General features: G+C 38.2%; 1 protein-coding gene across 1 annotated transcript in view; it reads left to right on the top strand.

The window, feature by feature from the left end:
* The window catches only part of LOC117408747 (zeta-sarcoglycan-like), a 296683-nt gene that overhangs the window by 213563 nt on the left and 58328 nt on the right, over positions 1-24792 (top strand). Inside the window, exons 4-5 of the mRNA XM_058997772.1 lie at positions 5920-6007; positions 19299-19421. Coding sequence (XP_058853755.1) covers positions 5920-6007; positions 19299-19421 — 211 coding nt within the window. The remainder of the gene's footprint in view (positions 1-5919; positions 6008-19298; positions 19422-24792) is intronic.

Genomic DNA, 24792 nt, shown 5'->3' with positions numbered 1-24792 from the left:
AAGAAAACTCTTTGAAAAACAGGTAAACACAAGGCCAGACACCACCCCTGAATTACCGGCCTGAATTTGAAGTGTCTGCAGGAAACTGAGGTACTGTCCCCTGACACCCGACTTGGACGCGAGGGTGTCCGACAACTAACAAAAACATCTTTTGAGATCCAAAAGGATGAAAACAGACTTGAATATGTGTGCCTTGCATATAACGAGTTCACAAACTCACTTCAAGATCCGGCTTCAGTCTCCATCGCAGCTGCTCCTTTTACTTCCTAGTGTCATTTGAAACTCCGCCCATCATCACAGCTTGTGGTCAGTCCTCTAGTTTCTAGTGAGATGGCACTTTCGATGCAGAAATTCACAATAAACAAACACATGCAATTTATTTTTAATAAGCGAACAATTAATTAAATTAAATTAAATTTGGGACTATATTATACTGCGGATGTATACACAATAAAAGTTTCTGGTTTTGTCTTAATTTAAATGTGTTTATATATATATATATATATATATATATATATATATATATATATATATATATATATATATATAAACACATTTATCAATAATAAAATGCAGTTAAAAAGGCCTATACAAATTAAAAGAGGTCAGCAGCAATACATAACAGTAATTGTTCAGGTAAGGCATAAGACAATATGCTTAACAAAAGTACTAAATGAGGTGGTTGTAGCAGAAAAAGGAAAAAAATAAGAGACACACAAACAAAAAAGATACAAGATTACAGTTTTTGCTTCACTTGTTGGATGACTTCCTCCTCATCTCCCCTCCCTCTCACCCTCCGGAGCAAGGAATATGAGCCCTCTGCTCTCTCTTCAAAACAGTAGTTCCTCTATCAGAAGAAAAAACTATCGGGTCAGTCACTACTATTGAATTCTTAGGAATAACTCTGGATTCAGTGAAGTTCGAGGCCTGTCTCCCACAAATCAAATTGGAAAGAATACTCCTCCTCATAAGCAACTTTCAAAAGTCGCAGTTCATAACAAAAAGAAAACTCTGGTCTCTTCTAGGTCATTTCAGTTACGCCTTAAGAATCATCCCCCAGGACAGAACATTCATTTCACATCTGCTGGCTGTGGCATCCACCACCAGCAGCCTCAACGCAAACATATCTAAGTCTATGGAAGCAAGGAAGGACATAAAAATGTGGACAACTCTACTGCAGCATTGGAATGGGCTATCTATGTTCTACAAGGATTGCATAGCGGCTGCAAAGCTCACTGTATTTACGGACGCTTCTCATCTAAGCTATGGGGCAATCCTAGTCAATCAATGGTTTTTCGGCCAATGGCCCCCTGAAATAGCAGTTCTACCACCGGAACAGAAATCCACTGCATTATTGGAATTATACCCAATAGTTGCTGCTGCCTTCATCTGGGGCAAATCATGGTCTAGAAAATCAATTCCGTTTTATAGTGACAATACAGCCACAGTCCAAATAATCAATAAAGGCTGATCTTCAGTACCATTGATTATGAAATTACTGCGAAGGCTCATTTGGCTATCTGTGTCAAATAATTTCTTAATTCAAGCCAGGCATGTGCCCGGTTCCTCTAATAACTGCTGATGCTCTCTCCCGTTTGCAGATCCGCAGATTCCACCAGATCATGCCAGCAGCCTCGCCACTCCCTCTGCAACCTCCTCTCTTCCATCACCTCATCATGGAATAAAAAGGCACTGTTTTGTATCCTCTCTGGCTCATACAGGAAACATAGTGGAGCGTGACTTCATGGCCGAATCCTGAAAAGTCAGAGGCTCTGCAGCAGCAACTCGGAGAGACGGAGTGGCAATTCAGCGCAAGGCTTACAGACCCGGGGTGCAAGCAAGCCACACGGGTTTATTTACTGTGAGACTGTTTTTAGTTAGTGAGTTTAGCGGGACTGAGCCGTCCCACAGTGTATGAGAGGGTGCAGAACAGTGCCTGTTCCTCGGGGTTCCCACCACTAGAGGGAGCAACGAGCCGCAGTAAAAACCTGCCCACTTTATTTTGTAGTTTTTCCTTAAAGTATTTTATTTTCCTTTTTCCTTTCGCCTTTTCACTTATTGTTCCTTTGGATTACACACCTGTGTGTGTTATATGAAGATGGGGCACAATACCATTGTTGGTAGAGTGCCCCGAACTATAACAAAACACCTGCCAACTAAGCTCACCCTAATAAATCTGGGCGCCTGTGCCTGCGTTTCATATTTGAACTTTGTGTCTGACTTGTGTCTTCCCACACCCTACCACGTAGCCCTATTAAACTTTGGTACTGTAGTTTGTAATAGAAGTTCCTAATGTTCTCTTCATTGCATCACAAGGACAACTGACTGAATCGTACAATTGTGCAGGAATCAGGAGATGTGTGTGACTTGACTCTGCAAACATTTAACCCTTTGCAGTTAAATTATTAAGTGCCCGTCAGGCGCGTCAGGTCCAATTTATTTTCACACGCGCAGTTAATTTTAGACGCGCTGTTTAAAAGTATTTTTTTTCCACAGTCAAACGGTTTTAAAAGGCCCTGCATATCAACAAAGCACTCACTAGGCATCTCCAGCCCCGCCCCACCCTTTCGTTCGCTATAGCTTTCACATATGCTAAGAAATAAATAATAATAATAATAATAGTCGTACATACCGATCAATCATCTCCTGATCACTCGTTTTATCGCCAAATGCCTCAATAATGCGATCTAAGTCGTTATTTTATTACTATAACATCTCAAAAAAGCTCTGCAAATGTCCATGATATTCTCTGAGCGCTGATGCAGTATCATCCAGCTTGACCGCCCCTATCTGATGCCAGGGGCAAGTATGACTATTCATGAGATACGCCCTTTTTGGGTTTCTTTTGTTTCGCTCCCACTCAGCCATTGAATGGTTTTCTCGGCTTTTTCCGGAGAAAAAACGACAGAAAACCAGTTTTTTGCGTCTTTTTGATTATTTGAAGGGTTAAAATATGTGCCGGTTATTGGAGACGGAGACTCCGATTAGTGTACTATCAGTAGTGGCATGTAGGGAATCTGGTTCCTAATGCCTATTCAATGGCATGGTACAGAAAGACTACTTTGATTTCCACACAGAAAAGAGATCGCTTTAACTCTTAAGTCAAGGTTCTGCCTCGACTACACCACTGCTGGGCAGTGTGTTGTTAAAACAAGTAAAGAAATCTCATTCATAACCGCTAATAAAAATATATATATATATATAAATCTAAAATATTTCAATAAATACATTCTATATTGAATTATAGTCTGTGTCACAGCTGCGGTCTAAAATTTCTGTTTCAAGGTGAGTTATAGTCTTTCATTAATTAAAACACTCCTTTTCCAAGTGCAAATTAATTCCTGATAAATGATGACAATTAACACAGATTTGATTTTAAATTCCCACGCAAAGAAAAGAAATAGTCGCAATAAGCACTGCTTGTTAAGATATTAACATTATTTCGTAAATCAACATAATTTCAGAAATCACGTTAGCAAGATTATGTAATAACGAAATAGGCATAACGACCGCTTGAAAATGCCAAAAGCAATGCTACATACCGATTTCTTGATTAACACTGTTCTCATTTACGACCTTTTGAAACTCCTGCCCAATGTGTCTAAATACAATATCCTTCAAGGTGGAATACACTTTGCTGTGACACAAATAACAAACTTTCCAGCTAACTAAGGCTGCCCTCACACTGGGTCTGTTTCAACTCATTGTTTTCTTTATATTGTCATATAGTCAACACATGTTAAATGTACAAAAAGCCAGGTAACATGTATTGTATTGGAAACCAAAGAGGAAGTAGCTTCAAATGTTATTCCTGATGAAGAGACTGATATAGTCTGGAACATTGGCTTATATAAATTGAATACAAATTAAAGGAAAACATTCCTGAGGGTGCGATCGTTCTTCAAATTAAACTGTATGTGCTAACACGGTGTGCACCTCAAAAAGATGGAAGATTGAGTGTGTCAGTCTTCTCTTGCTAAATTTAATTTTTACTTGCCATAAAATGGCACCCATTGGCTCGACACCTTGAAGTTTGTTATAAATATAGGGTCACAAAAATGAAAAGGGGCAAGTGTTTATTTCAGGAATATTAGTTCTACTATCATAGTGTGCTACAGTACCTGTATTTTCGTTGTAAACATAGCCGTTGTGATAGGATTTCAAAGGGAGTGGGTTCAGTTCCAGCACATAGGATTCTCCTGACAAGCTCAAAGCTAATAAAAGGCAGAATTAGAGCAAAAGAACCACATAAGATGCATGTTGTGTTTGTTAGTATGGAGAAAGAAAGACACTGCCACAGTCCCAGTCCCTTTATTTTCTTGGTGGTGGTGTAATATACCACTACAATGCATATAAAGCAATTTAAATTACATTTGAAACTCCTTGCTCTTTGAGGTTTTTTTGTAAATAAAGCAGTTACAACATCCCACATTGTAAAAGTTCCCTTGTTTCTGAATGTTCAACCATGTACAGTATATGCAGACTTCAGTTCTCAATGTACATGCTGGTAGTTGGTAGAAACTCAATATAGTATAATTTAAGTCATGGATGTTTTTTTGTGATACGTTGAGGCATACTGCAGCTGAAACTGGCACTTTTATTGCCTGAAAAAATCCCCTATTTATCGTACAGTAGGGTTGTTCCGTAACAAATCACCCAGCAGGTTGCACCCTGCCATCTCCAATTTACTCCAGACTGGTTCTTAGGGTTGTTTCGAGTTCTCGACTTCGTCTGTGCAAATCTTCAGGAAGGTCATATTTTTGGTTTGCTTTGAAAAAATCTAAACTAACCTGTCTCCCCCATTTGAATCAGATGACATGAGTAAATGAATAACACATCAACAAATGTCAGCACCTTGGGACATGGAGATGTCACTAGCAAGGCCGGATTAATGCACAGGCAAACTAGGCGGCTGCCTAGGGCCCAAAGTCATTAATATGTTGGCTTTGCCACACAGTACTGCTGAATTAGAACAATTTGATGAACCTTGTAAAAACAGACGTAAGAAATCAGTTGTCGACATACATTCTGAATGGAATTCCGACCAAGACTGCTGCTAAAAACAGCATCAGCTTCAGACCAACGAAGCAAATGATAGTCTGCAAATGTGTACGTGTGTGACCATAAGAAGTAAATACCTAAAGAAATGCAAGTAGACAAAACTAGCCTTTTTTATAATGTATTTTATTGTTTCTGATTTTTTTTTTAATGATGTCAGTAAAAAAAAGGTCACTGTAACTGTGTATGTCAGTAAAAACAAAATTAAGGCAACCTTGATTTGACTACACAACAATGTACAGGTATGTTTGATTTTTTAAATATAGATTTGTGTGGGGCTATAGGGGACCTACAGTTAGTGGACAAAAGTTTGAGCCCCCCCCTATATAGAAGTATCACGTTTTTGGATAACAATCAACATATGGTGTTCGAACTATTGTATTTTTGTTCAGTAAATCAATTTATTTTGAAATGTATTTAGCACACCGCCTTCAATTAAACTGTTTCTGTCAGATTCGATCAGTCATTCAGTTCAGAGCAGTGCGTGAAACATGACAAATGGTTTTGTTTCATACATCTCTTGATACTCTTAAACAATCTGCAACAAGATTAAAGATACTATAGTTAGTCCCCGAGTGTCACACCTGGTAGAAGTGGACACGCTAAAATATAAAAAAGATACCATATTTAAATATGTTGGAATCTCATTTTCATTTCAACATTTGCAGCATTTGTCCACCTCACATCACAGGCTTGCACATTATGTAAAGGAGAACATGGTCTACTCCATTTTACTGCTATCTGATACATTCAAACTGAAACATGTTTGAATGGCTAGAATGGTTGATTTTAACAAACTGGCTTATGATGTTCTCCTTCTCCCCCACCCCACTTTTCTCTTTCTTGGTGCTTCTTTCTTAGGACAGCCCACTGATCTTGCAGTCTGACAGAAATGTGACTGTGAATGCAAGAAATGACCTTGGGCAGCTCACAGGACAACTTACAGTCGGTGAGTTCATTTTTTTAATTGGTGTTTGTTGAAATCTAATTCTCCTACCTAATGGCTGGGTGATATATTTCCACAAAGGTGCCTATTTTTTTTTTCATTATAAATGGAGCTGACACAGTAGCAATTAATGTGGCTTTGTTGAAGCTTTGTGTAACAGTAACTAAAGGCAATAGTTCAATCTATTTTTACGCCTATGATGAGGTTTTAACCAATCACAGGCCAGGATTTCCTATATAATATATATATATATATATATATATATATATATATATATATATATATATATATATATGCGGCAGGTTGGGAAAAACTGCAAAAATACTGTGGTAGACTTTTATAAGGAAGTATCTGGCAGGGATACATTTACGGCAGTTAACAGGCTCAGAGTGGCTAGCCTGGTAAAGACATAAAAATGTGATGAACACAGGGAGTCATACAGTAAGGGGAATGCAGGTTCACGTTCCCTCTATGCAACTTTTACAGCCTTAGCTGGAGATTTCACAGGGTGTAGGTTATGGAGGCAAAATCATATGGGACTGTTTCTTCTTAATGCTGTACAATGCTGAGTTCAAGAGGAAACATACAGGGCTCTTCCAGAGGCCGGTACTCACCAACATTCACACATAAAACGCATATTTTTAAATGACAGCAAATGGGGCCCTTGAAACTTAACAGAATAATTTTATGTGATTAACATTGGCTTTGGGCACTGTTGGATAAACCAAAAAATTGTATCCCAATACTGACCCAATAGCTAATGCAAAACTCTTCTCTTACAATCACCAAACCAAACAATCACCCTATTATCTATGATAATAAAGGTGTAATTTCTTATCATGAATCAGAGATTAACTTGACTCTGAAACAGACCAAGTCAAGGATCACACAGCAAGTTTTAAATACAAAATTGGATAACATTTGTTTCCAGATAATTATTATTATTTTTTTTTTTTAAAGTATGGTAGTATTTTGTAAGCTTATACTTTGTAGTTCAGGTTACTGAGTCAAGTCCTTTGAATACATCATGTTTTGTATACAGTCGAAAATTCAAAAAGATAAAACAATGAACAAGTAGTGTCTTTGTTTTTTATTTTATTATTCATTCATTCCTTTGCACCACTAGCACTAATTCACTGTAAACTGTGTTTGTGTTTTGTGTTTCGTGTGGGTGTACTAGAACGGGACTTTTGGTTGCGGGTCAAACCCAGGGATTACAAATAAAGTGATACACGCCTCTGTATCACTTTACAACTTTATTATTTACAGGTGTTTGCCATAAGGCTCTGGACATTTGTTCATTCAATAAACACCCTTGTACCTGGATATTATTGTCTGTCTGTTTTATTCTGCACTGCTGCATTGCATTCACCTGCACTCTCTTACCTACTTTGCCACAAGGGCATACTATCTAAAGACACAATGCTACCTAGTTTGCCCAATAGGTATGACTTCAATGAAACAGTCATTCAACACATTTGTTCTGATAACCCAGAGAACCCAGAGAATGCAAATTATTATTGACAATTGTTAATTATAATTTGGGAAGGTAAGTGCTTGATTTTGTTTTTCTTTTACTGTGAAATGCAAATGAAGTATGACCTCTAATTTTCAGATCACATGTACTGGTAATAAGTAGAGACTATGCTTGTCTGTCACGACATTCTCCTAGTTGCTAAGGACAGTTAAATTAGCTGTAGCAACTGGTACTATAACCAGTCCATGAAAGAGCACTGAGATTTCATTGTTGGCTCTTTTTTTCACCTATCTGACATCTCATTAATTTCAGAAAGAACCTGTCATTTTATGTTTCATAAGGCCATAAAAAAGAAACGTGAACTTGTGCTAATATAATACATTAACTTCAATGAGGTAATAAAAAGACAGTTGTAAACTAGTTAAACCATTGGTATGATATAGGGGCAAGGATTTATCAGATGACCATCTAAAAACTGCATATGGATAGGGCAGCTATTGTCAACCTCTGTCAGACTCTGTGGGAGGACCTTGAATTGCCTATGAAAAGGGGCTGTGCCGTACCCACGCATATGAAGTTGTTAGCTTGGCAGCATTGTCCTTCTATGTGTCTGGGTCATTTCAAAGGGTCACGGGTGACTTGATAAAGAGGGTTAACGATTATATCAGTATCCCACTTAATCAGAAGCAGCTACAAAATATTAAAAGGGAGTTGTATGACATCACTGGATTTCCCAGAGTAATGGGAGCCATTGATTGCACTCAAATCACCGCAGCACCATGCATCCTATAACATCTGGAACGTATGTGCAAATTTCCCTGGCTTCTGTCATGACTTACATTTTGACACAATCCGCTGTGTTTAATCATTTCAGAGACCCAATACACCAGATGGCATATTAGTAGGTCAGCATTGTAAGACTACCTAGATAATTCAATATTTGTAGTTATGAAAATATTTTAGCATTTTCTATACTTCCAGTTATGAATGAGATTTATTCACTTGTTTTAACCATTTGTAACATTACAGAACATTTGTTGTATTGCTAAAATGATATACCATTATTTGCACCCATTGTAATGTTGCTACCAAGAAATGATCAATGAAACTGTAGCCTATCTTCACTCGTACATTATATCACAGCTGACCTCTACTGTAGATTTTATTTGAATTATACAACTAAAAACCTAAGAGTAAATAATGAAATCTTGGTTAGAAAACAACATACTAGATATTACAATAACGTTTCCTTAGGTGATTGTGGATTTGCAATGAACAGGAGTACAAGGACACACAGATCCACTCGGAATGTGATCAGGCGGACCTTTGGTTTACTAAAAATGAGGTTTTGGTGCCTCAACAAATCAGGTGGTGTGGTTCAATGCGACACCGAAAACCATGAATCTTAGCATGTTGTATCCAGGAGGAAGAAGCGCCTCATCTTGAATCATTGGAGCCTCCACAGATGATTCCTCATGGAGAACCCATCAGGGCCAGGACTGTCAGGCAACAGATCATTAACATGGATTTTGCCTAAACGTATTTGTAATGTTGTGAGACTCCCCCCACACTTTATGTACAATGTACACTTTCACCTTCACACGTTTGTATGCATATAACATGTTCTTATAATACTAAGTGTTTGGTGGCTACTTCTAATGTTGAGTTTATTTATCACAGAGGCGAACAAAGAGTACCAGAGAAAATGCATGATTAGAGGAATGCATGATTAGAGGAATTCAAGGGTCAGTCTTGGGTCCTCTCCTGTTCTCTCTCTACACCCGCTCCCTGGGACCCCTCATCACATCCTATGGTTTCTCATACCATTTCTATGCTGATGATGCTCAGATTTTCCTCTCCTTCCCCACCTCTGACTCCACCATCCCCTCCTGTATCTCTACCTGTCTGTCTGCTATCTCCTCCTGGATGCACTCACATCACCTCAAACTCAACCTCTCTAAATCTGACCTCCTTTTCTTTCCCTCCTCCTCCTCCTCCCCCTCCTCTGATCTCTCTATCTCCATTCCTCTGGAATATACCACACTCTCTCCCTCCTCCTCAGCTAAGAACCTCAGAGTCACCCTGGACCCCTGCCTCTCTTATTCCCAGCACATCTCCACTCTGGCACGCACTTGCCGATTCTTCCTGAGCAACATACGAAGAATCCGACCCTTCCTCACCAACTACGCCACCCAGCTCCTAGTCCAGGCCCTGGTACTCTCCCGCCTAGACTACTGCAACTCCCTCCTGGCTGGTGTCCCTGTGTCCGCCACCCGTCCGCTCCAGCTCATCCAGAACTCCGCTGCTCGCCTGGTGTTCTCTCTTCCTCGCTTCTCCCATGGAACTCCACTGCTCTGCTCACTCCACTGGCTCCCGATCACCACTCGCATCCAGTTCAAGACTCTTGTACTCGCCTACAGATGCCTTGACCAGACTGCACCCAGCTACCTCCAGACCCTCATCTCTCCTTACACCCCCACTCGACCTCTCTGCTCCTCCTGCACTAGAAGACTGGCTGTACCTCCTCTACTATGCTCCCCTGCCTCCAGAGCCCGCTCCTTCTCCACCCTCGCCCCGCAGTGGTGGAATGACCTTCCTACAGATGTCAGGACTGCCCAGTCCCTGACCACCTTCCGGCACCTCCTCAAGACTCACCTCTTCAGACAGCACCTGTAGAACTCCTCTTTTTTTTCCCTCTGGACACTTATCACTCTTCCTTAAATGCACTTTACTTGCTCTTATCTGCTCCCTATTTTACTGCATTTAATCCTGTACTTTAGAGTACTGTAATCTGTCACAAGTGTTATTTAATCTGTAGTATTTTGTATTTAATTATATCCTGATGTAACTATCACTGACACTTATCTGCTGTATCATTGAATTGTATTTTGTCACACTTGTACTTGCTTGAACCAAAGTCATTGTATTTATCTTGCTCTTAATTGTATTATTACTTATTATTTATTTATTTCTTAGCAGACATACTTGTACTGTGATACTTGAAATGTATTTGCTTTCGATTGTAAGTCGCCCTGGATAAGGGCGTCTGCTAAGAAATAAATAATAATAATAATAATAATAATAATTCACAGAACAATTAACTATAAACACATTGTGTATTGAATTAGGGAGTTCTATCGTAATTTTAAAAGCCTAATAAATATATAATGAAGTGTTGCATACATGGTATACATGTATAATAACTAACTACAAACACAAATGGCACTTCAAACTTATTTATTTATAGCCTACAATTGTACATACTAAAATACAAACAAAAGTAGATGTCAACATAAAAAGATCAATTCCAACCAAGCCTACATAGATGGCTTCCCGTGATGCCCCTTCCAAAAAAAAAAAAAAAAAAAAAGTATTTTTTTCTTTTTAACCACAAGGAAATTGCAAAATGCACATTCAAAGATTTGTATATAGCAAGCTGTGGCAAATATCCCCCCAAATGTACGCTAGTAGTTTCCATAACAGCAAATTACACTTTCATTCATTTTTCTTGATCTTGTTAACATGCATTTTGATTAACAAGTTCCCCTTATCTATTCGATGAGACAGGAAGTGATGTATGTGACCTGCAACAATTAAGCTTTTTAATGAGAAATGCATTCATTAACCACCCAGCTACTTATCCCGCGATTTCCACGTGGCGCGCATGCAAGTCCAAATTTGCCACTCCTGCAGGCACTTATATGTGCATCTGCAAAGTTTAACACATCTTATTAACGTGCTTATGACAGGGATGGCTATGTGGTGATGTCAGACCAGATGCAGGAACTGCAGAGACACACAGGCAGGCAGGTATTTGAGTGCAAACGTGTACTGCAGCGCTATGTTTATTTTGACACAACAAAATTAAAATATTTTAACAAACAGAAAACGCTGCTCACAGAGCGCAAAATAAAAGTTTTAAACAAAACAAAATCACGAACACAAAAACCGTCTGGGCAGTTACCTTCACTGATCCTTTTTACTTTCAGTTTCGTTTTGTTTTCTCCTCTCCCTCTCACACACGTTCCTCCTCCGAACATCCAAAGCGCAGAAAACTGCAGGCTTTTATACAGGTGACCATCTCCCGATTAGCAACAATTAATCAATGAATTAATTCAAGAGATGGTCACCATCTACATAAGGTTTTTTTTGTGTGGATGGGGCTTCCCCATCCATGCTGCCAAACAATACCAAAACGTATTTTTTTAAAAATACAATACAAAATACATTCAAAACAAAACATACGGCTACGCCATCATATTTATACATCATAAATACTACTATGACTACTAATAATAATAATACAAAACATATATACAAGCAGGGCTTTGCCCTGCCCCCTTAAATAGTGTGCAGGGCTCTCTCCTGCTGCCCTGCTACAATGCTTCAATTAAAAAATAAGAAAAATGTATTGTAAAAGTGTATGCAGTTTTGTTTTTTACTGGCAGATGGCAGCAGTCCCTAAGAAATGTGCTTGAGAGACGGGGTCATTTGTATACACACAGCTGAGAGTGTAAAATGGATGCCTGTGTATCTACAGAGAATAAAACGAGGAGATTTCTTTATTTATTTGTTGGTGTCACAGGCTGTAAGGAATCCTTGTCTGGTTTGGTACTGGTCAAAACAACCTATTTATTTATTGTACCTACACTTCACAGATAATAATTCATATAACAATGGTGTAGTGCTATATTTAGAGGTAAGGGGTCGCTATTATCTACCCCCACCCCCACTATCTCAACCCTACCACGATGCCTGTAGTCACTGTTTGCCCATACACTCAGGACCACAGTTTATCACTAGTAGTTACGGTATTTAAAAAGGCTAACATGTGTACCAATTGATTATAAATGCAGACAATCAGGTAATGAGGTATTATTGTAAAGCAACTAGACTTACAGCTATTTATATTACAGATAAATAAATAAACAGATACTGTACATATTTTCACAACCAGTTTCATATACTAATACACATATAATTAAAACGCCGTCATTATTATTATTAATCCTATACGTAACACTCCCACGTTAGGCCACAGGTACCCTTTATTTGTTTGTTGCGATTGAGTTTTATCTTTTAAATGTTTAGCTTATTTTATCTACATTATTTCTTATACATTGGCCTAAAAATAAAAAAAAACTGTTCCAATTATTACATCTGATTGTAAAACGCTGACACCTCAACATTATTCACGCCTGTTGTTCCAGACCAGGCATGCTATATTCAAACTTTTTTCATTATTTATCTCACAAGGGTTTCTTATGGCTATTTATTCTTTGCTTAATTTTATGGGTTATACCCATTTATATCTTCATATATTAATAGGAGCAAAACAGTTCAATATTCTACACGTGAAATACGGAAGCGGTGCTCTCTCTGCCCAAGAGAAGTGGGGGGAGCGGCGCTCCCCCCCGACCCCCCAGCACTATACTATAGACCCGTGCCTGAAATTGGGGGAGATACTGTATATGACGTGATTGAAAATTTGCGACGCAGGTTTTCTGATGTATATGTGCTAGATAAAGATTTTAGCATTGATGAGGGTGTGAAGTGCATCTGCTTTGAAATCTATCACACACAAATTATTTCTAAAAAAGTTATATGCCTGAACAAGTATTATAATGTTATTATAATGTTTAATATATTTCACCCTAGACTTCCAACTCGTTTGCAGCTGGTTTGCGACTATTGTGACAGGCACAACACTTTAGTACATCTACCCCTGAGAGTTTTCTAAATCAATAAGCATAGTTAAACACTTATTAAAGTTGCATACATAGATCAAAGCGACATTACATATTATTTGTTGTTCTAGTATTATTAGTCAATGAAGATCAAGTGTTCATTTTCCATAGAATGCTTGCATTAAGCATAATTTGTGCATTTTGATGAAGCCTGGGACTGTTATATGGTGAACAAAATAGTAGTTCATATTAGAAATGCTTATTATTTATTAATCGGGATAACAGGATCATTTGATCAGGATGTAGCTCCAGGAGCATAGATTGAGACAATTCAGGTTATTCACCCATATTGTAATGCATTCAGATATATTTTACCTGTTTTTTTCTTTCAGTGATTTAGAATTACAAGAACCACAATGCAAACAGAGACTGGGCTACAAGATAGTGAATAGCATACATTTATTGGATAACAACATTAAAGCAATACATGCAGGGGTGCAACCTGGGGGGGGGGCTCAGGGGGCTCGAGCCCCCCCTTAGCCATAGACGCGATTACAATTGTGTTTACGTTTTGTATTATTACCGACTACAAAATAATGATACAGTGGTATACATGTATTGTATGGAAGCACTGACTGCAGTAAACATCACTTCCCTTCCACTCAATGAAACCATTTACACAGCTGACCAAATGCAACCAATGAAAACCACATGTACAAAGGCTAGCTGACAAAATGCAACCAATTAAAACTATGTATGTAGGTGATACTAATGTTTTCCAATTTAGAAAAATACATAGCTCGCTTCTAGTTGAAATTAAATATGACAAAAAAATAAAATAACACTAATATAATTAGCCTTATTAGAAAGTTAAACATTTGATTTTGCGGTTGAATTTTCTTTCAAGCTCAACACTACTGAGTACATCATTACTACAATAAAAAAGGGGGAAAAAAGTGTCTTAGAAGAAAAGTTAAAAGCTATTGATCGAGTCAAAAGTGGGGCTAAACAATGTTGTTTGTGATTTAAAAGTTGGCAAATGCGAATCAATTGTGAGAGGATGAAAAACAAGCAGAAAAAAGTAACTGAAAGTACCCCGTTGTACACTGGCTGACTGACTAACAATTAAGTCACAGGTTTTATTTATTTGTATTTATTATAACAGGCAGTGCTTAATTTGTAAAGAAAGAGGTGCCGGGGTGCAAGCAATGACAATAATACCGTCCTTAAGAACCGCACATTCAAAATCAAAACACGTTTATTTGAAAGAGTATTGTACGTACTCGTGTTAGATGTTTACATTCACATATTCTACATCATATACAAAGCAGTAGTATGTGCAGCAGGACAAATAATAAATAAATGTAAAAAAAGCCTGTATACGTGTTATTTTATGGTTTTGCATTTAAAGGGTTTAAAAAACAAACAAATTAAAAGACATCCAGAGGACCCCAGAAGGATGACATTGATTAAAAAAAAAAATATGCACCCCAACATGAACATTGGTTTGACCCACAATGTGTATGCAACAGAAGCCGCTGGTAGATTACAAAAACGATTAATTAAACTTAGGCTAGGTAGTTGTTATCTTAGTATGTTTTTATTCTTTATGAAGTAAGTTATTTTCATTGTTGTGTACGACTGATGTAATCAAACCAAGTAGTGTAAGAAGTTGCTTGTATCGTTCATTGATGTTTTTCAAATCAAGTTTATTTGTGTATAAAAAAACAACAATCGTTGCAGCCGATGTCATCTTACTTAAAGGCACTCAAGCTGAAATCCTAAAGTAATTTAAAGTAGGCTACAAAAGTAGCCTGCATGCAAGCGTGCATGCAAGAACTTGCAGACTTGTTGAGAATTTAAAAAGAAAGCATTTCATGAGATTTTTAACTAGAGGTACCATGAATATGACTGCACACCCAGAGGAGTGCAGCCCAGAGGCCCTGGCAAGCCCCGGCACAAATTAAGCACTGACAATAGGTAATGTTACTGTTACTTGTAGTGTATGCAATCTGTTACTTTTACCCTACTGTAAACAGTGATTGCCCGTTCTCATCTAGCAAGACTGCATAATTGAAAAGCTTATATTAAATTTACACTATTATGTACTGTATTATTAGCCTCCTATTTCTATGTGTTTCTGGATGTATTGCTGTCCTGTTTATAATATCTCAGGCCCACGATAAAACGAGTTTGATTGTATAGTATTGCGACCCTCGCTATATTGCGGTTTTATATAGGACCACCCCACCCCCCGCGATATATGTGCGTGTGTGGTGTATTTTCTGGACCTCTGCAACTTGGCAGGTAATCTGAGCCCCCCCCTTTTTAGTTTAGCCCCTGAATACATGTTACATTACTAAGTAGGAAGTGGAAGAAGATGAGGTTACATAGTCAGTTGTTTGAGGCTTGAAGGAGACAGCCCTATGTCATATGGCCACGCTACCTAGTGTTCAATATAATCACTTACAGAAAACTGTCAACATATTTTATGTCTATTAATATTTGAATCTTCTGAATACATTTTTCTAATACATATAACAAGGGGGTTATTACAATGTCAAATATCTATTTGTATGACACTGCATTTTTGTGTTTTTATCTTAAAAAGAAAAAACGTATAATACAGCAATATGGCAGTTTTGCAGCTCCATCCAGAAAATGCTGGGTTACATTTCGATCCAATTTGGGCTACAGTATATCATAGTTGATAGGGTTACTAACAACTTTTATAATAATTGCTTTTATGAGAAATCCAGGGTTTCTGAACTATTCACAGTACAAAACGTTACATTGAATTAATGGTAGTAGGGTCGAATTAGTTTGCATTTATGAGAAATTTGGTGAACGTTTCTTGGTTCAAAGTTTGAAGTTTGCAAAGTAGAACTTTTTGAGGTTTGCACACCCCTCATGGGTTATTTACCTTTTATATTGGGGATCCGCTCTTGACATGGCCCAACCAGGAGATCCTGCTCGCTCCCCGGGGCATCCTGGCGGGAGCTGGGACCACCTTGCCAGACGATTACAACTGAGTCCAGCTCTTGTGGGGGACTCCTCCGAACAGCCGCTGCTAAAGACAAGCATAGCCCAAGTTCAGATCCGAGCGAGCACCACCAAGTGAGTCACTGGAATATGGTGGCTGACTCCTCCTGGTTCTCCTCCCTCGACCTCAAGAGCGGATATTGGCAGGTACCCCGACTCAAGATCACCTTCTCCACAAGCAGGGTGATCTCCCCATCTGATGTCAGCCTCCCGTTCATCTTGGACATCGATGCAGGTAACAAGGGGATTGGTGCGGTCCTCTCCCAGCCAGGGCCTGATGGAGGGAAGATGGCTACTATGTCACCCGGAGGGATTTGCTGGCAGTAGTAGTGTCCATCCGCCACTTCCACCACTACCTTTGCGGTCTCCCATTCACTGTCTGGACTGACCATGCTGCCCTGCAGTCGTTGCTGACATTCCTAGAGCCGAGAGACGGAGGGACAGGTGGCCAGCTGGATCGAGCAGCTGCAGTCCTTCCACTTTACCATCCAGCACAGGGCTGGAGCTTGCCACGCCAACGTAGACACCCTGTCCCACCGCCCCTGCAACCACTGCCTGAAGAGGGATGTCTGGGAGCAAGAGCCGCAGCTGAGCAGGGGTCGACGAGTAGAATGGTTGTTGTCTGTAGGGAAATGGCCTCTGACCTTCAACCAATGCTGCAGTTGCTGGAGAGACAGCGGCGCCGCCCCTGGAAGGAGATTGCATAGCAATTGGCAGCAACCAACGGCCTGTGGTCACAATGGGCTGGCTTGGACATCCAGGATGGAGTGCTGTAACGCCACTGGTAGGAGCCAGCTGGCCAAGATCTGAGGTGGCAGGTGGTGGTCCCCAGCTCGCAGTCCTGCTGACTCACCACGGAACCCCCAGCACAGGGCAATTTGGGATAACGAAGCCCCTGCGCCGGATTCAACAGGAGTTCTACTGGGGGCGCCGAGGACTACTGACCCTTGTCAAGGACTAGGACCCTTAACCGATCGCACGCACAATTGGGAGAGTCAGGGTCGATATCCTGGGCCCCTTCCCCACTCGGAGAAGGGAAACCATTTTGTCTACTTCACAAAATAGACTACTTCACAAAATGGCCAGAGGCTTATGCACTACCGGACCAGGAGGCTGAGACCATGGCCAAAGCTCTGCTGGAAGGGTTCTTCTGTCGGTTTGGGGTCCCTCAGGAACCAAGAGTGCAATTTTGAGTCCAAGCTGCTGGCCGAGATGTGCTGCCAGTTGGGGGTCCACAAGACCTGGACCATGCTGCTCCAACCCCAGGACACCAGGGTGTCCTCGGCTCACTGCGCAGCAGCAACCCCTGTAGTCTGGCCGGGCGCCTGCGGGCTTGCCTGTAAGCTGCCCAGAGCTGCGTTGTCCTCCGACGCTGTAGCTCTGAAGCGGCTGCACGGTGAGTTCGCAGTGTGTAAAAAAGCAGGCGGCTGACGGCACACGCTTCGGAGGACAGCGTGTGTTCATCTTCGCCCCTCCCGAGTCAGCACAGGGGTGGTAGCGGTGAGCTGAGCCTAAAAAATAATTGGGCATTTCAAATTGGGGAGAAAATAATAATAATAATAAAAAAAACTAATTGGCAACGACAACATTTTTGGAAAAAAAAAAAAAAAAAAAAAAAAGAGACAACTTCCCTTTATATATATATATATATATATATATATATATATATATATATATAGAGAGAGAGAGAGAGAGAGAGAGAGAGAGAGAGAGAGAGAGAGAGTTATTGCCAGAAATCAACCCCTTCATATTTGAATTTTGTCTTGCAATGATCTGATTCACCCGAGTCAACAAATCTTAAAATGTCGGCAGGGACATGTATAAACAATTATTGAATCCTGCAAGATTTATCAAACACAGTTCCTGCATCAAAGCATGAGATGCTCCATGTCTGTCTGTGCGGCACAGACACTCTCTGGTCCACGTCCCAGTTCTTCTATGCCTTTTCAAAATTATTCCACTTACTATAGCAGTTGCTGAAACAGCAAACAGGAGCCAAATAATTGGCACATTTAGCAGCAGTAATTCAGTTGTCAATATTTTGTTGTCACCTAGAATTCACAACAAAAATTGCTTGTGTATCTCTGGCATAGACAATTTGAAGTACACTGAAATAGTGCATAGAAACTTGTTAGGTATCAGTGGGAACCCATTTTTTATATATATATATATATTAAATGAAGATATACAAAGAACCTTAGTATGTTCAATGTAGGTGAAAGCCTTGTTTACAACACCTTTAAGGAAGCTGTTGCTGGGGTCTTGCGTTACAGTGCTACGATAATTCTACAGTGTTTTTCCATAGTCAGGTTTTATTAGGTTGCTAGGCTTCACACTGAAATGTCATTTGTAAATTCACTGTGATGATAAGTATCAGAGCACACAGTATCTGCACACTTTCTTTTCAGAACAGAAAATATTTATTTAGAGTATTTCAATAAAATTGGCACTTTTATATAATATCAGAGCAGACCCAGCTGGTACACAGTGCAGAGAGAAACAAAAAATAAAGCCAATTCTAGCATTTAACCTCATCCTTGTGACATATTAGCAATCCTATCCGATTGCTTCAAGTTGCGTCACAGCTGACATTTCGTGGATGTATTTAATAAAATTCATGTTAACCTTTCTACATTATTAATGTGTTTGAAACAAACAGTTACATAAATGTAAGAAAACCTATAAACACAAATAAATAAAAGCATTTTGTTTTTGTTGTATCAACCATCACTATCGTCTCCTGTCAAAAATATGGCACTGGAAGTTGGGGAACAAAGTTAAATTGAGCATATTTGTGTTCTCTGAATATGTACTGTGAAAATATTTTCGTCCCATGTTAATGTTTTTAAAAAAAATGTTTTACACTTCTCATTTCACTATATTTATAACTTAAAACATACAAAATGGAAGAAGAATGTTGAGAATCTCAGCAGCTGTGTCGGATCAAAAACTAATATGGAAACTATGACATTTTTTGTTTTTACTTTTGAGACTACAAATGTTTAAAATAAGGGTAATCACCATTATGCTTTACTCCCCTGCCTAACTGATATAAAATGTAACGTCTTGCCATTTTTTTTGACTGCAGGATCTCAGACTGTTGAAGCACAGTGTCAGCGGTTTGAAGTGCTCTCTAGTGATAGTGGGAAGGTGCTCTTTTCTGCCGATAAAGACGAGATCAGCATTGGTGCAGGGAAATTAAGGGTGACAGGTAAGAATCAATTCTGTGCAAAAATGGCAATCCTGTATGTTTCATTGTCCTCAGATATAAATAGGATTGTTATAATTTGCAACTGGTTTCATGAAGAGATCATTCAAATACAAGGGTATATATATATATATAAATATATATATATACAGTATATATATATATATATATTGTAATAGTCAAGCACTCTTGTCTCACAAAACCCACATCAATTTGCATAAGACACCAATTAGTATTCTATATATCCTGTGTTTATTTCGTTATTTTTGTTTAACTTTGTCATGCCCTGAAAATACAAGCGTCAATTATTATCGTTGTACTATTTCTATTGTAATCTATGTTTTGTGTAGTAACATCACAATTCTGAACTGCCATGACACCACCAGACCAACAGTTTTTGCTCGTGGCCTGTCGTCATGGCTGCACTTCCCCTGCCCAACCCTCCTCTATCTGTAACTTTAAAGGAATCTGATTGCTTGGCTTTCATCGTTCTCAGCAATTCAATTAGCTCCTAATATTGTCCCTTTGCTACTTTATATGCCCCCCCTCAAAACAGTCTCTCACCCCCACCCCCCACCCCCCCAGATAACAGCGTCTGACTGTCTAAGAAAAAAAACAAAAAACCCTGTCAAACTGTGAGAGAAAAGAGGAGAAAACACTCCGTTCTCGCCTTTTAACTTTTATTTTAAAACTACAAATATTTAAAACTCCAAATACATTTATGAAATGTATTCAAGTATTCTCTCCAGCCCACCTTAATACAGTGAAAACTATAAAAGACACTTTAAAAGTTTACCATTTTAAATAACAAAGCCATACTAGCAGCAGCCCCAAAACAGCTGTCTACAATAGTAGCTCACTCACACATTTTTTATTATTAATGTTTGACATGAAACTACTCAGGGATGCAAACTGCTTTGAAAGTTTAGCACCAGAGAGCCTACTGGTGCTAAATTATGAAACCCCACACTTCAAGCCCCCCTCACAACTTCCCACATGACACAAAACTTCTGTCCTGTGTATGTGGATGAGTTTGGGTGGGTCATATGAGCTACCCTGGTGCTACAATCTAATGTCATAGCACCAAATTTGCACCCCTGAAGTAAAAGTTTTATTTGACATTGTAATGCCAAATTACTTATCCTTGGTTACAAAACATATTGTAAAATATCAAAGTATCCAGACACATATCTTTGTACTATACTCTGCACTTGATTCTGCTTGGTCTACATCATCTATTATAAACTATATGCAACGATTGCTGCACTGGTCCAACAGTGGTGGGAATTGCTAATTTAACTTAGTAAGAAGGCATTTTATAATTTTGATAGATTAGAAAAATCCAAGCTATCTTTTTTCATCAGTGATGCTTATTAAAGATGTTAGGTTGATATATCTGTATCCAATCATGAGGATTTGCTTCTATAAACCCAGTTAATCCACACCAGTGAGTGCCAAAATCAATGAGATTGATGCATATTAAATGGACATAGATGTGAGATATGGTCTGCTCCACTAAAGTGTTTATCATTTACAGTAAGTGTCGATCCTGCTAAGTGTGTGTGTATAGTGTTATTGTACTGTGTATGTCAGCCTTTTTTTATCAGGTTTGTACATGTGAGCTACGAATTTCTGTTTCTGATAGTATGCCTAATTTATAGCAAGCAAGGGCATGGTGGCAGAAATGCAAACAATTTCAAACATATTTCTACACCAAATTAGCTTAAAAAAAGAAGCAGGGGCTTACCTTGGCAGGAGCTCCTTCAGGGACCAAAAGAGCTGGCAAGGAGATTTGATGTGGCTCAGCTGGTCAACACCAGACTGATTGAATAGAAAAATGCTATTTTCTTTGAATGGGAGCACAATTCCAATACAAATCAAAAACACAAACAAGAAAAAAGGAACTACAGAAGAAAAAAATGGTTTTGAATATGATTAAAGAGATCTCAATAATTGAAGAAAGTTCTACTGTAGGAGACTTTTGCATACACTGGTTAAAAGCAGTGTTTCTTTCTTGTTTATACCGGATTTTAGATGAAACTGATCTCAGTATCAGCGTTGTTACTTTTCTTACAAACCAGCCCTCACAAGATCAAGACCGTGGCCCAAATTATGTATTCTGGATAACAACAACCCTAAACATTTGAAGAAGAGTCATGTTTCAAGGATACTTTGACAGCACATGAAAAGGTAGAATTGTTTCAGAGTTGGAATTTGAATTGCAATCAGATAGTTAGTCTGAACTTCAACATGTACAGCGGGTTCCATGCAAAGCAGTCCCATTACTGTGGTAGGTGCGTTGCATGATACTGCGGTCTTCATGTGTCAGTGACATTTGTGAAAAATCCCCAGAAGAACCGCCAGGTGGTGCGTTTTTCTTTAGAACTCAAACACTATGGCTCACCATGGTGTCGTTTCAAATAGTAACTGAAGCTAACTCTTTGATCGGAAAAAAAATAAAATAAAAAAGATATACATATATATATACTGAGGGCAGAAGGAAATGGAGACAATTACATAAAACCTAAATGTAACATCAAAGCAACATCAGATTTAGTCTTACTTTTGCTAGAAAATATAATGTATATTATCATGACCAAGATTTTGACACTTATGTGGTTTTAACGTAAAAATAATCTATAAATTACGTTGTTTTTTAATAATAATTATTAATAAATATTAATAATGCTGTGCAAGTAAACTAAGGTTTGATTAAACAAAATGAATATGTATTACATTAATACTATACTGTGCAGTATGTTAGATTGTTATAATGCCTATATTTCCTATATTATAGCATATAAAAACATGCAAGCCTACAAAAAAAAAAAAAACATCAGCCTACTACAGTAAAGACAATTATTTTCATTTTCTTATTACCTTATTATTACAGTGAAGTAATAAAGTAAAATATTTGTACTTTTTTATTATTATCATGTAGGTTTGCGTTAACAGCTAATATCCTGCAAAATGTGAGGCTCTGGGGGAGCAAAGAATTCTAGTCTTGTTCTGAAGTAGCCTAAACAGTTTTCCAAGCTCAAATTCCATGCTGTGGTTTCATCCAGCTTTGCATTTCTACACAATCTGTCTTATTATGTGTATATGTTCGTATATGTTCTCGTTCTTCTGAACTTCTCATTTGAAATATAGTCTGATATTAAAAAAATATATCAGTTAGAATATTCAAAAGTTAGTACAGTATACTACTACACTTCTACTACGACTATGGCTACAACAACTATTATTATTATTATTATTATTATTATTATTATTATTATTATTATTTATTAGCAGACGCCCCTATCCAGGGCGAATTACAATTGTTACAAAATATCACAGTACAAAGTATCACATTACAAAATATCACTGTAAAGTATCACATTTCAGAATATCACATTACAGATAAGAGCAGATGTAAAGTACAATAAAATCAGTAGCAAAAGAACAAATTCAAATAAGAGCAAAAAATAGAGAAGACAGTAAATAATTATGTGTAAGAGTGGGTTCGATTAAGGCAGATTTAACTAATAGTAATAATAATAATAATAATAATAATAATAATAATAATAATAATAATAACAATACCCATATGGAAAAAAAACACATATCTTTCATATAGTATTAATATATTGCAAGTATATATTTAAAATAGATTTTAAAAATGCCATATATTAATTAAATATGTGCAAAAAAAAATTATATATAATATATATATAAAGAAAAAAAGAAGAGAAAAGGATATTTCAGGTACTTAAAAAGGTGGAATAATTGATTACAAATCAATTATCAGGACGTTTCGGACTACAAGTCCTTCATCGGCTGAATACAAAAAAACTGTTTTACCTACACATTGACTTTATTACTGTATTCCTCAGCACAGTGGTGTATATTTATTTTCAGGTGTAAAACATTTTTATGTGATAGGAAATGCCTTTAATTTAATTTCAATAATGTGTTCATCTTTTTTGATTCCACCAATATTGTATTTATCCATTTAGCATATTACCTATTACCAGTATAATGAATGGAACAATTCCCCAAAAATGTAATGTTTCTTTAATGCTAGAATCGCTGGGTTTATGCTACTACCAAAACCACCGTCAGTAGTCATTTTGACAGGTACATTTTAAACAGCTTCGATATGAAAATGAAACACAAACTATCAGATACAACACAAGTTTTATTTATGAACATCATATCTAACATTTGCATAGCAGAAACACTGTATTTAAATGAAAAAAATATACATAAAAGGCATTATTTTTGAAATTAGCCCATATAATTCATGACGTAAAAAAATGAAAAGCTATAATAAAATAAACATTTCAAAAGAAGATATTGTGTAAACAGGTGTAAACTGCTATATGTACATACAAAATTGTAAAAACTAAGTAATTATGTAACACAATTTTTGTTTCTGGGTAGTAAGTGTTATTTCCTAATTGCTTATGCCTCAAAAGTATAGAAAATGGCTATTATTTCCCACAAACTTTGCTTTTGTGACCAGGACAGTGATATTTTGAAATTTACCTATTTCCAATGAGAAAACGGGCGAATTTGTGTCTTTTCGTTCACATAAAGTCAGAAAAAAACAACATATGAATCCAAATTAACATGTATTTATACTAAAGTAATACAAAAATGACTACAAAAGATTTAGAAGTGAGTAGTTTTTCGAGATTTACGATTATACTGTAAATCACTTTCACGAATCAGCCCCCAAATGTAGTCTCCCATCATGTTCTCGTTATACTGTCCTTGGTAGCGGCGTTCAAAGTCCAGTATATCCTAGTGGAAGCGCTCGCCTTGCTCCTCCGAGTACGCTCCCATGTTCTCCTTGAATTTATCAAGATGAGCATCAAGGATATGGACTTTGAGGGACATCCTACAGCCCATTGTGCCGTAGTTCTTCACCTGAGTCTCAACCAGCTCCACATAGTTTTCGGCCTTGTGATTGCCCAGGAAGCCCCGAACCACTGCGACAAAGCTGTTCCAAGCCACTTTCTCCTTACTAGTGAGCTTCTTGGGGAATTCATTGCACTCCAGGATCTTCTTTATCTGTGGTCCGACGAAGACACCTGCTTTGACCTTTGCCCCAGACAGCTTAGGGAAGAAGTCTTGAAGGTACTTTGAGGCTGCCGACTCCTTATCTAGAGCTCTGACAAATTGTTTCATAAGGCCCAATTTGATGTGCAGTGGTGGCAACAGCACCTTCCGGGGGTCCACCAGTGGCTCCCACTTGACGTTGTTCCTCCCCACAGAGAACTCGGTCTGCTGTGGCCAGTCCCACCTGTGGTAGTGCGCCTTGGTGTCCCTGCTGTCCCAAAGGCAAAGATAGCAGGGAAACTTGGTAAAACCGCCTTGGAGACCCATC

Source organism: Acipenser ruthenus, chromosome 2, assembly GCF_902713425.1.
Source record: "Acipenser ruthenus chromosome 2, fAciRut3.2 maternal haplotype, whole genome shotgun sequence".
In the NCBI taxonomy this organism is placed as follows: Eukaryota; Metazoa; Chordata; class Actinopteri; order Acipenseriformes; family Acipenseridae; genus Acipenser; species Acipenser ruthenus.
This window is presented reverse-complemented; position numbering and strand designations above follow the sequence as displayed.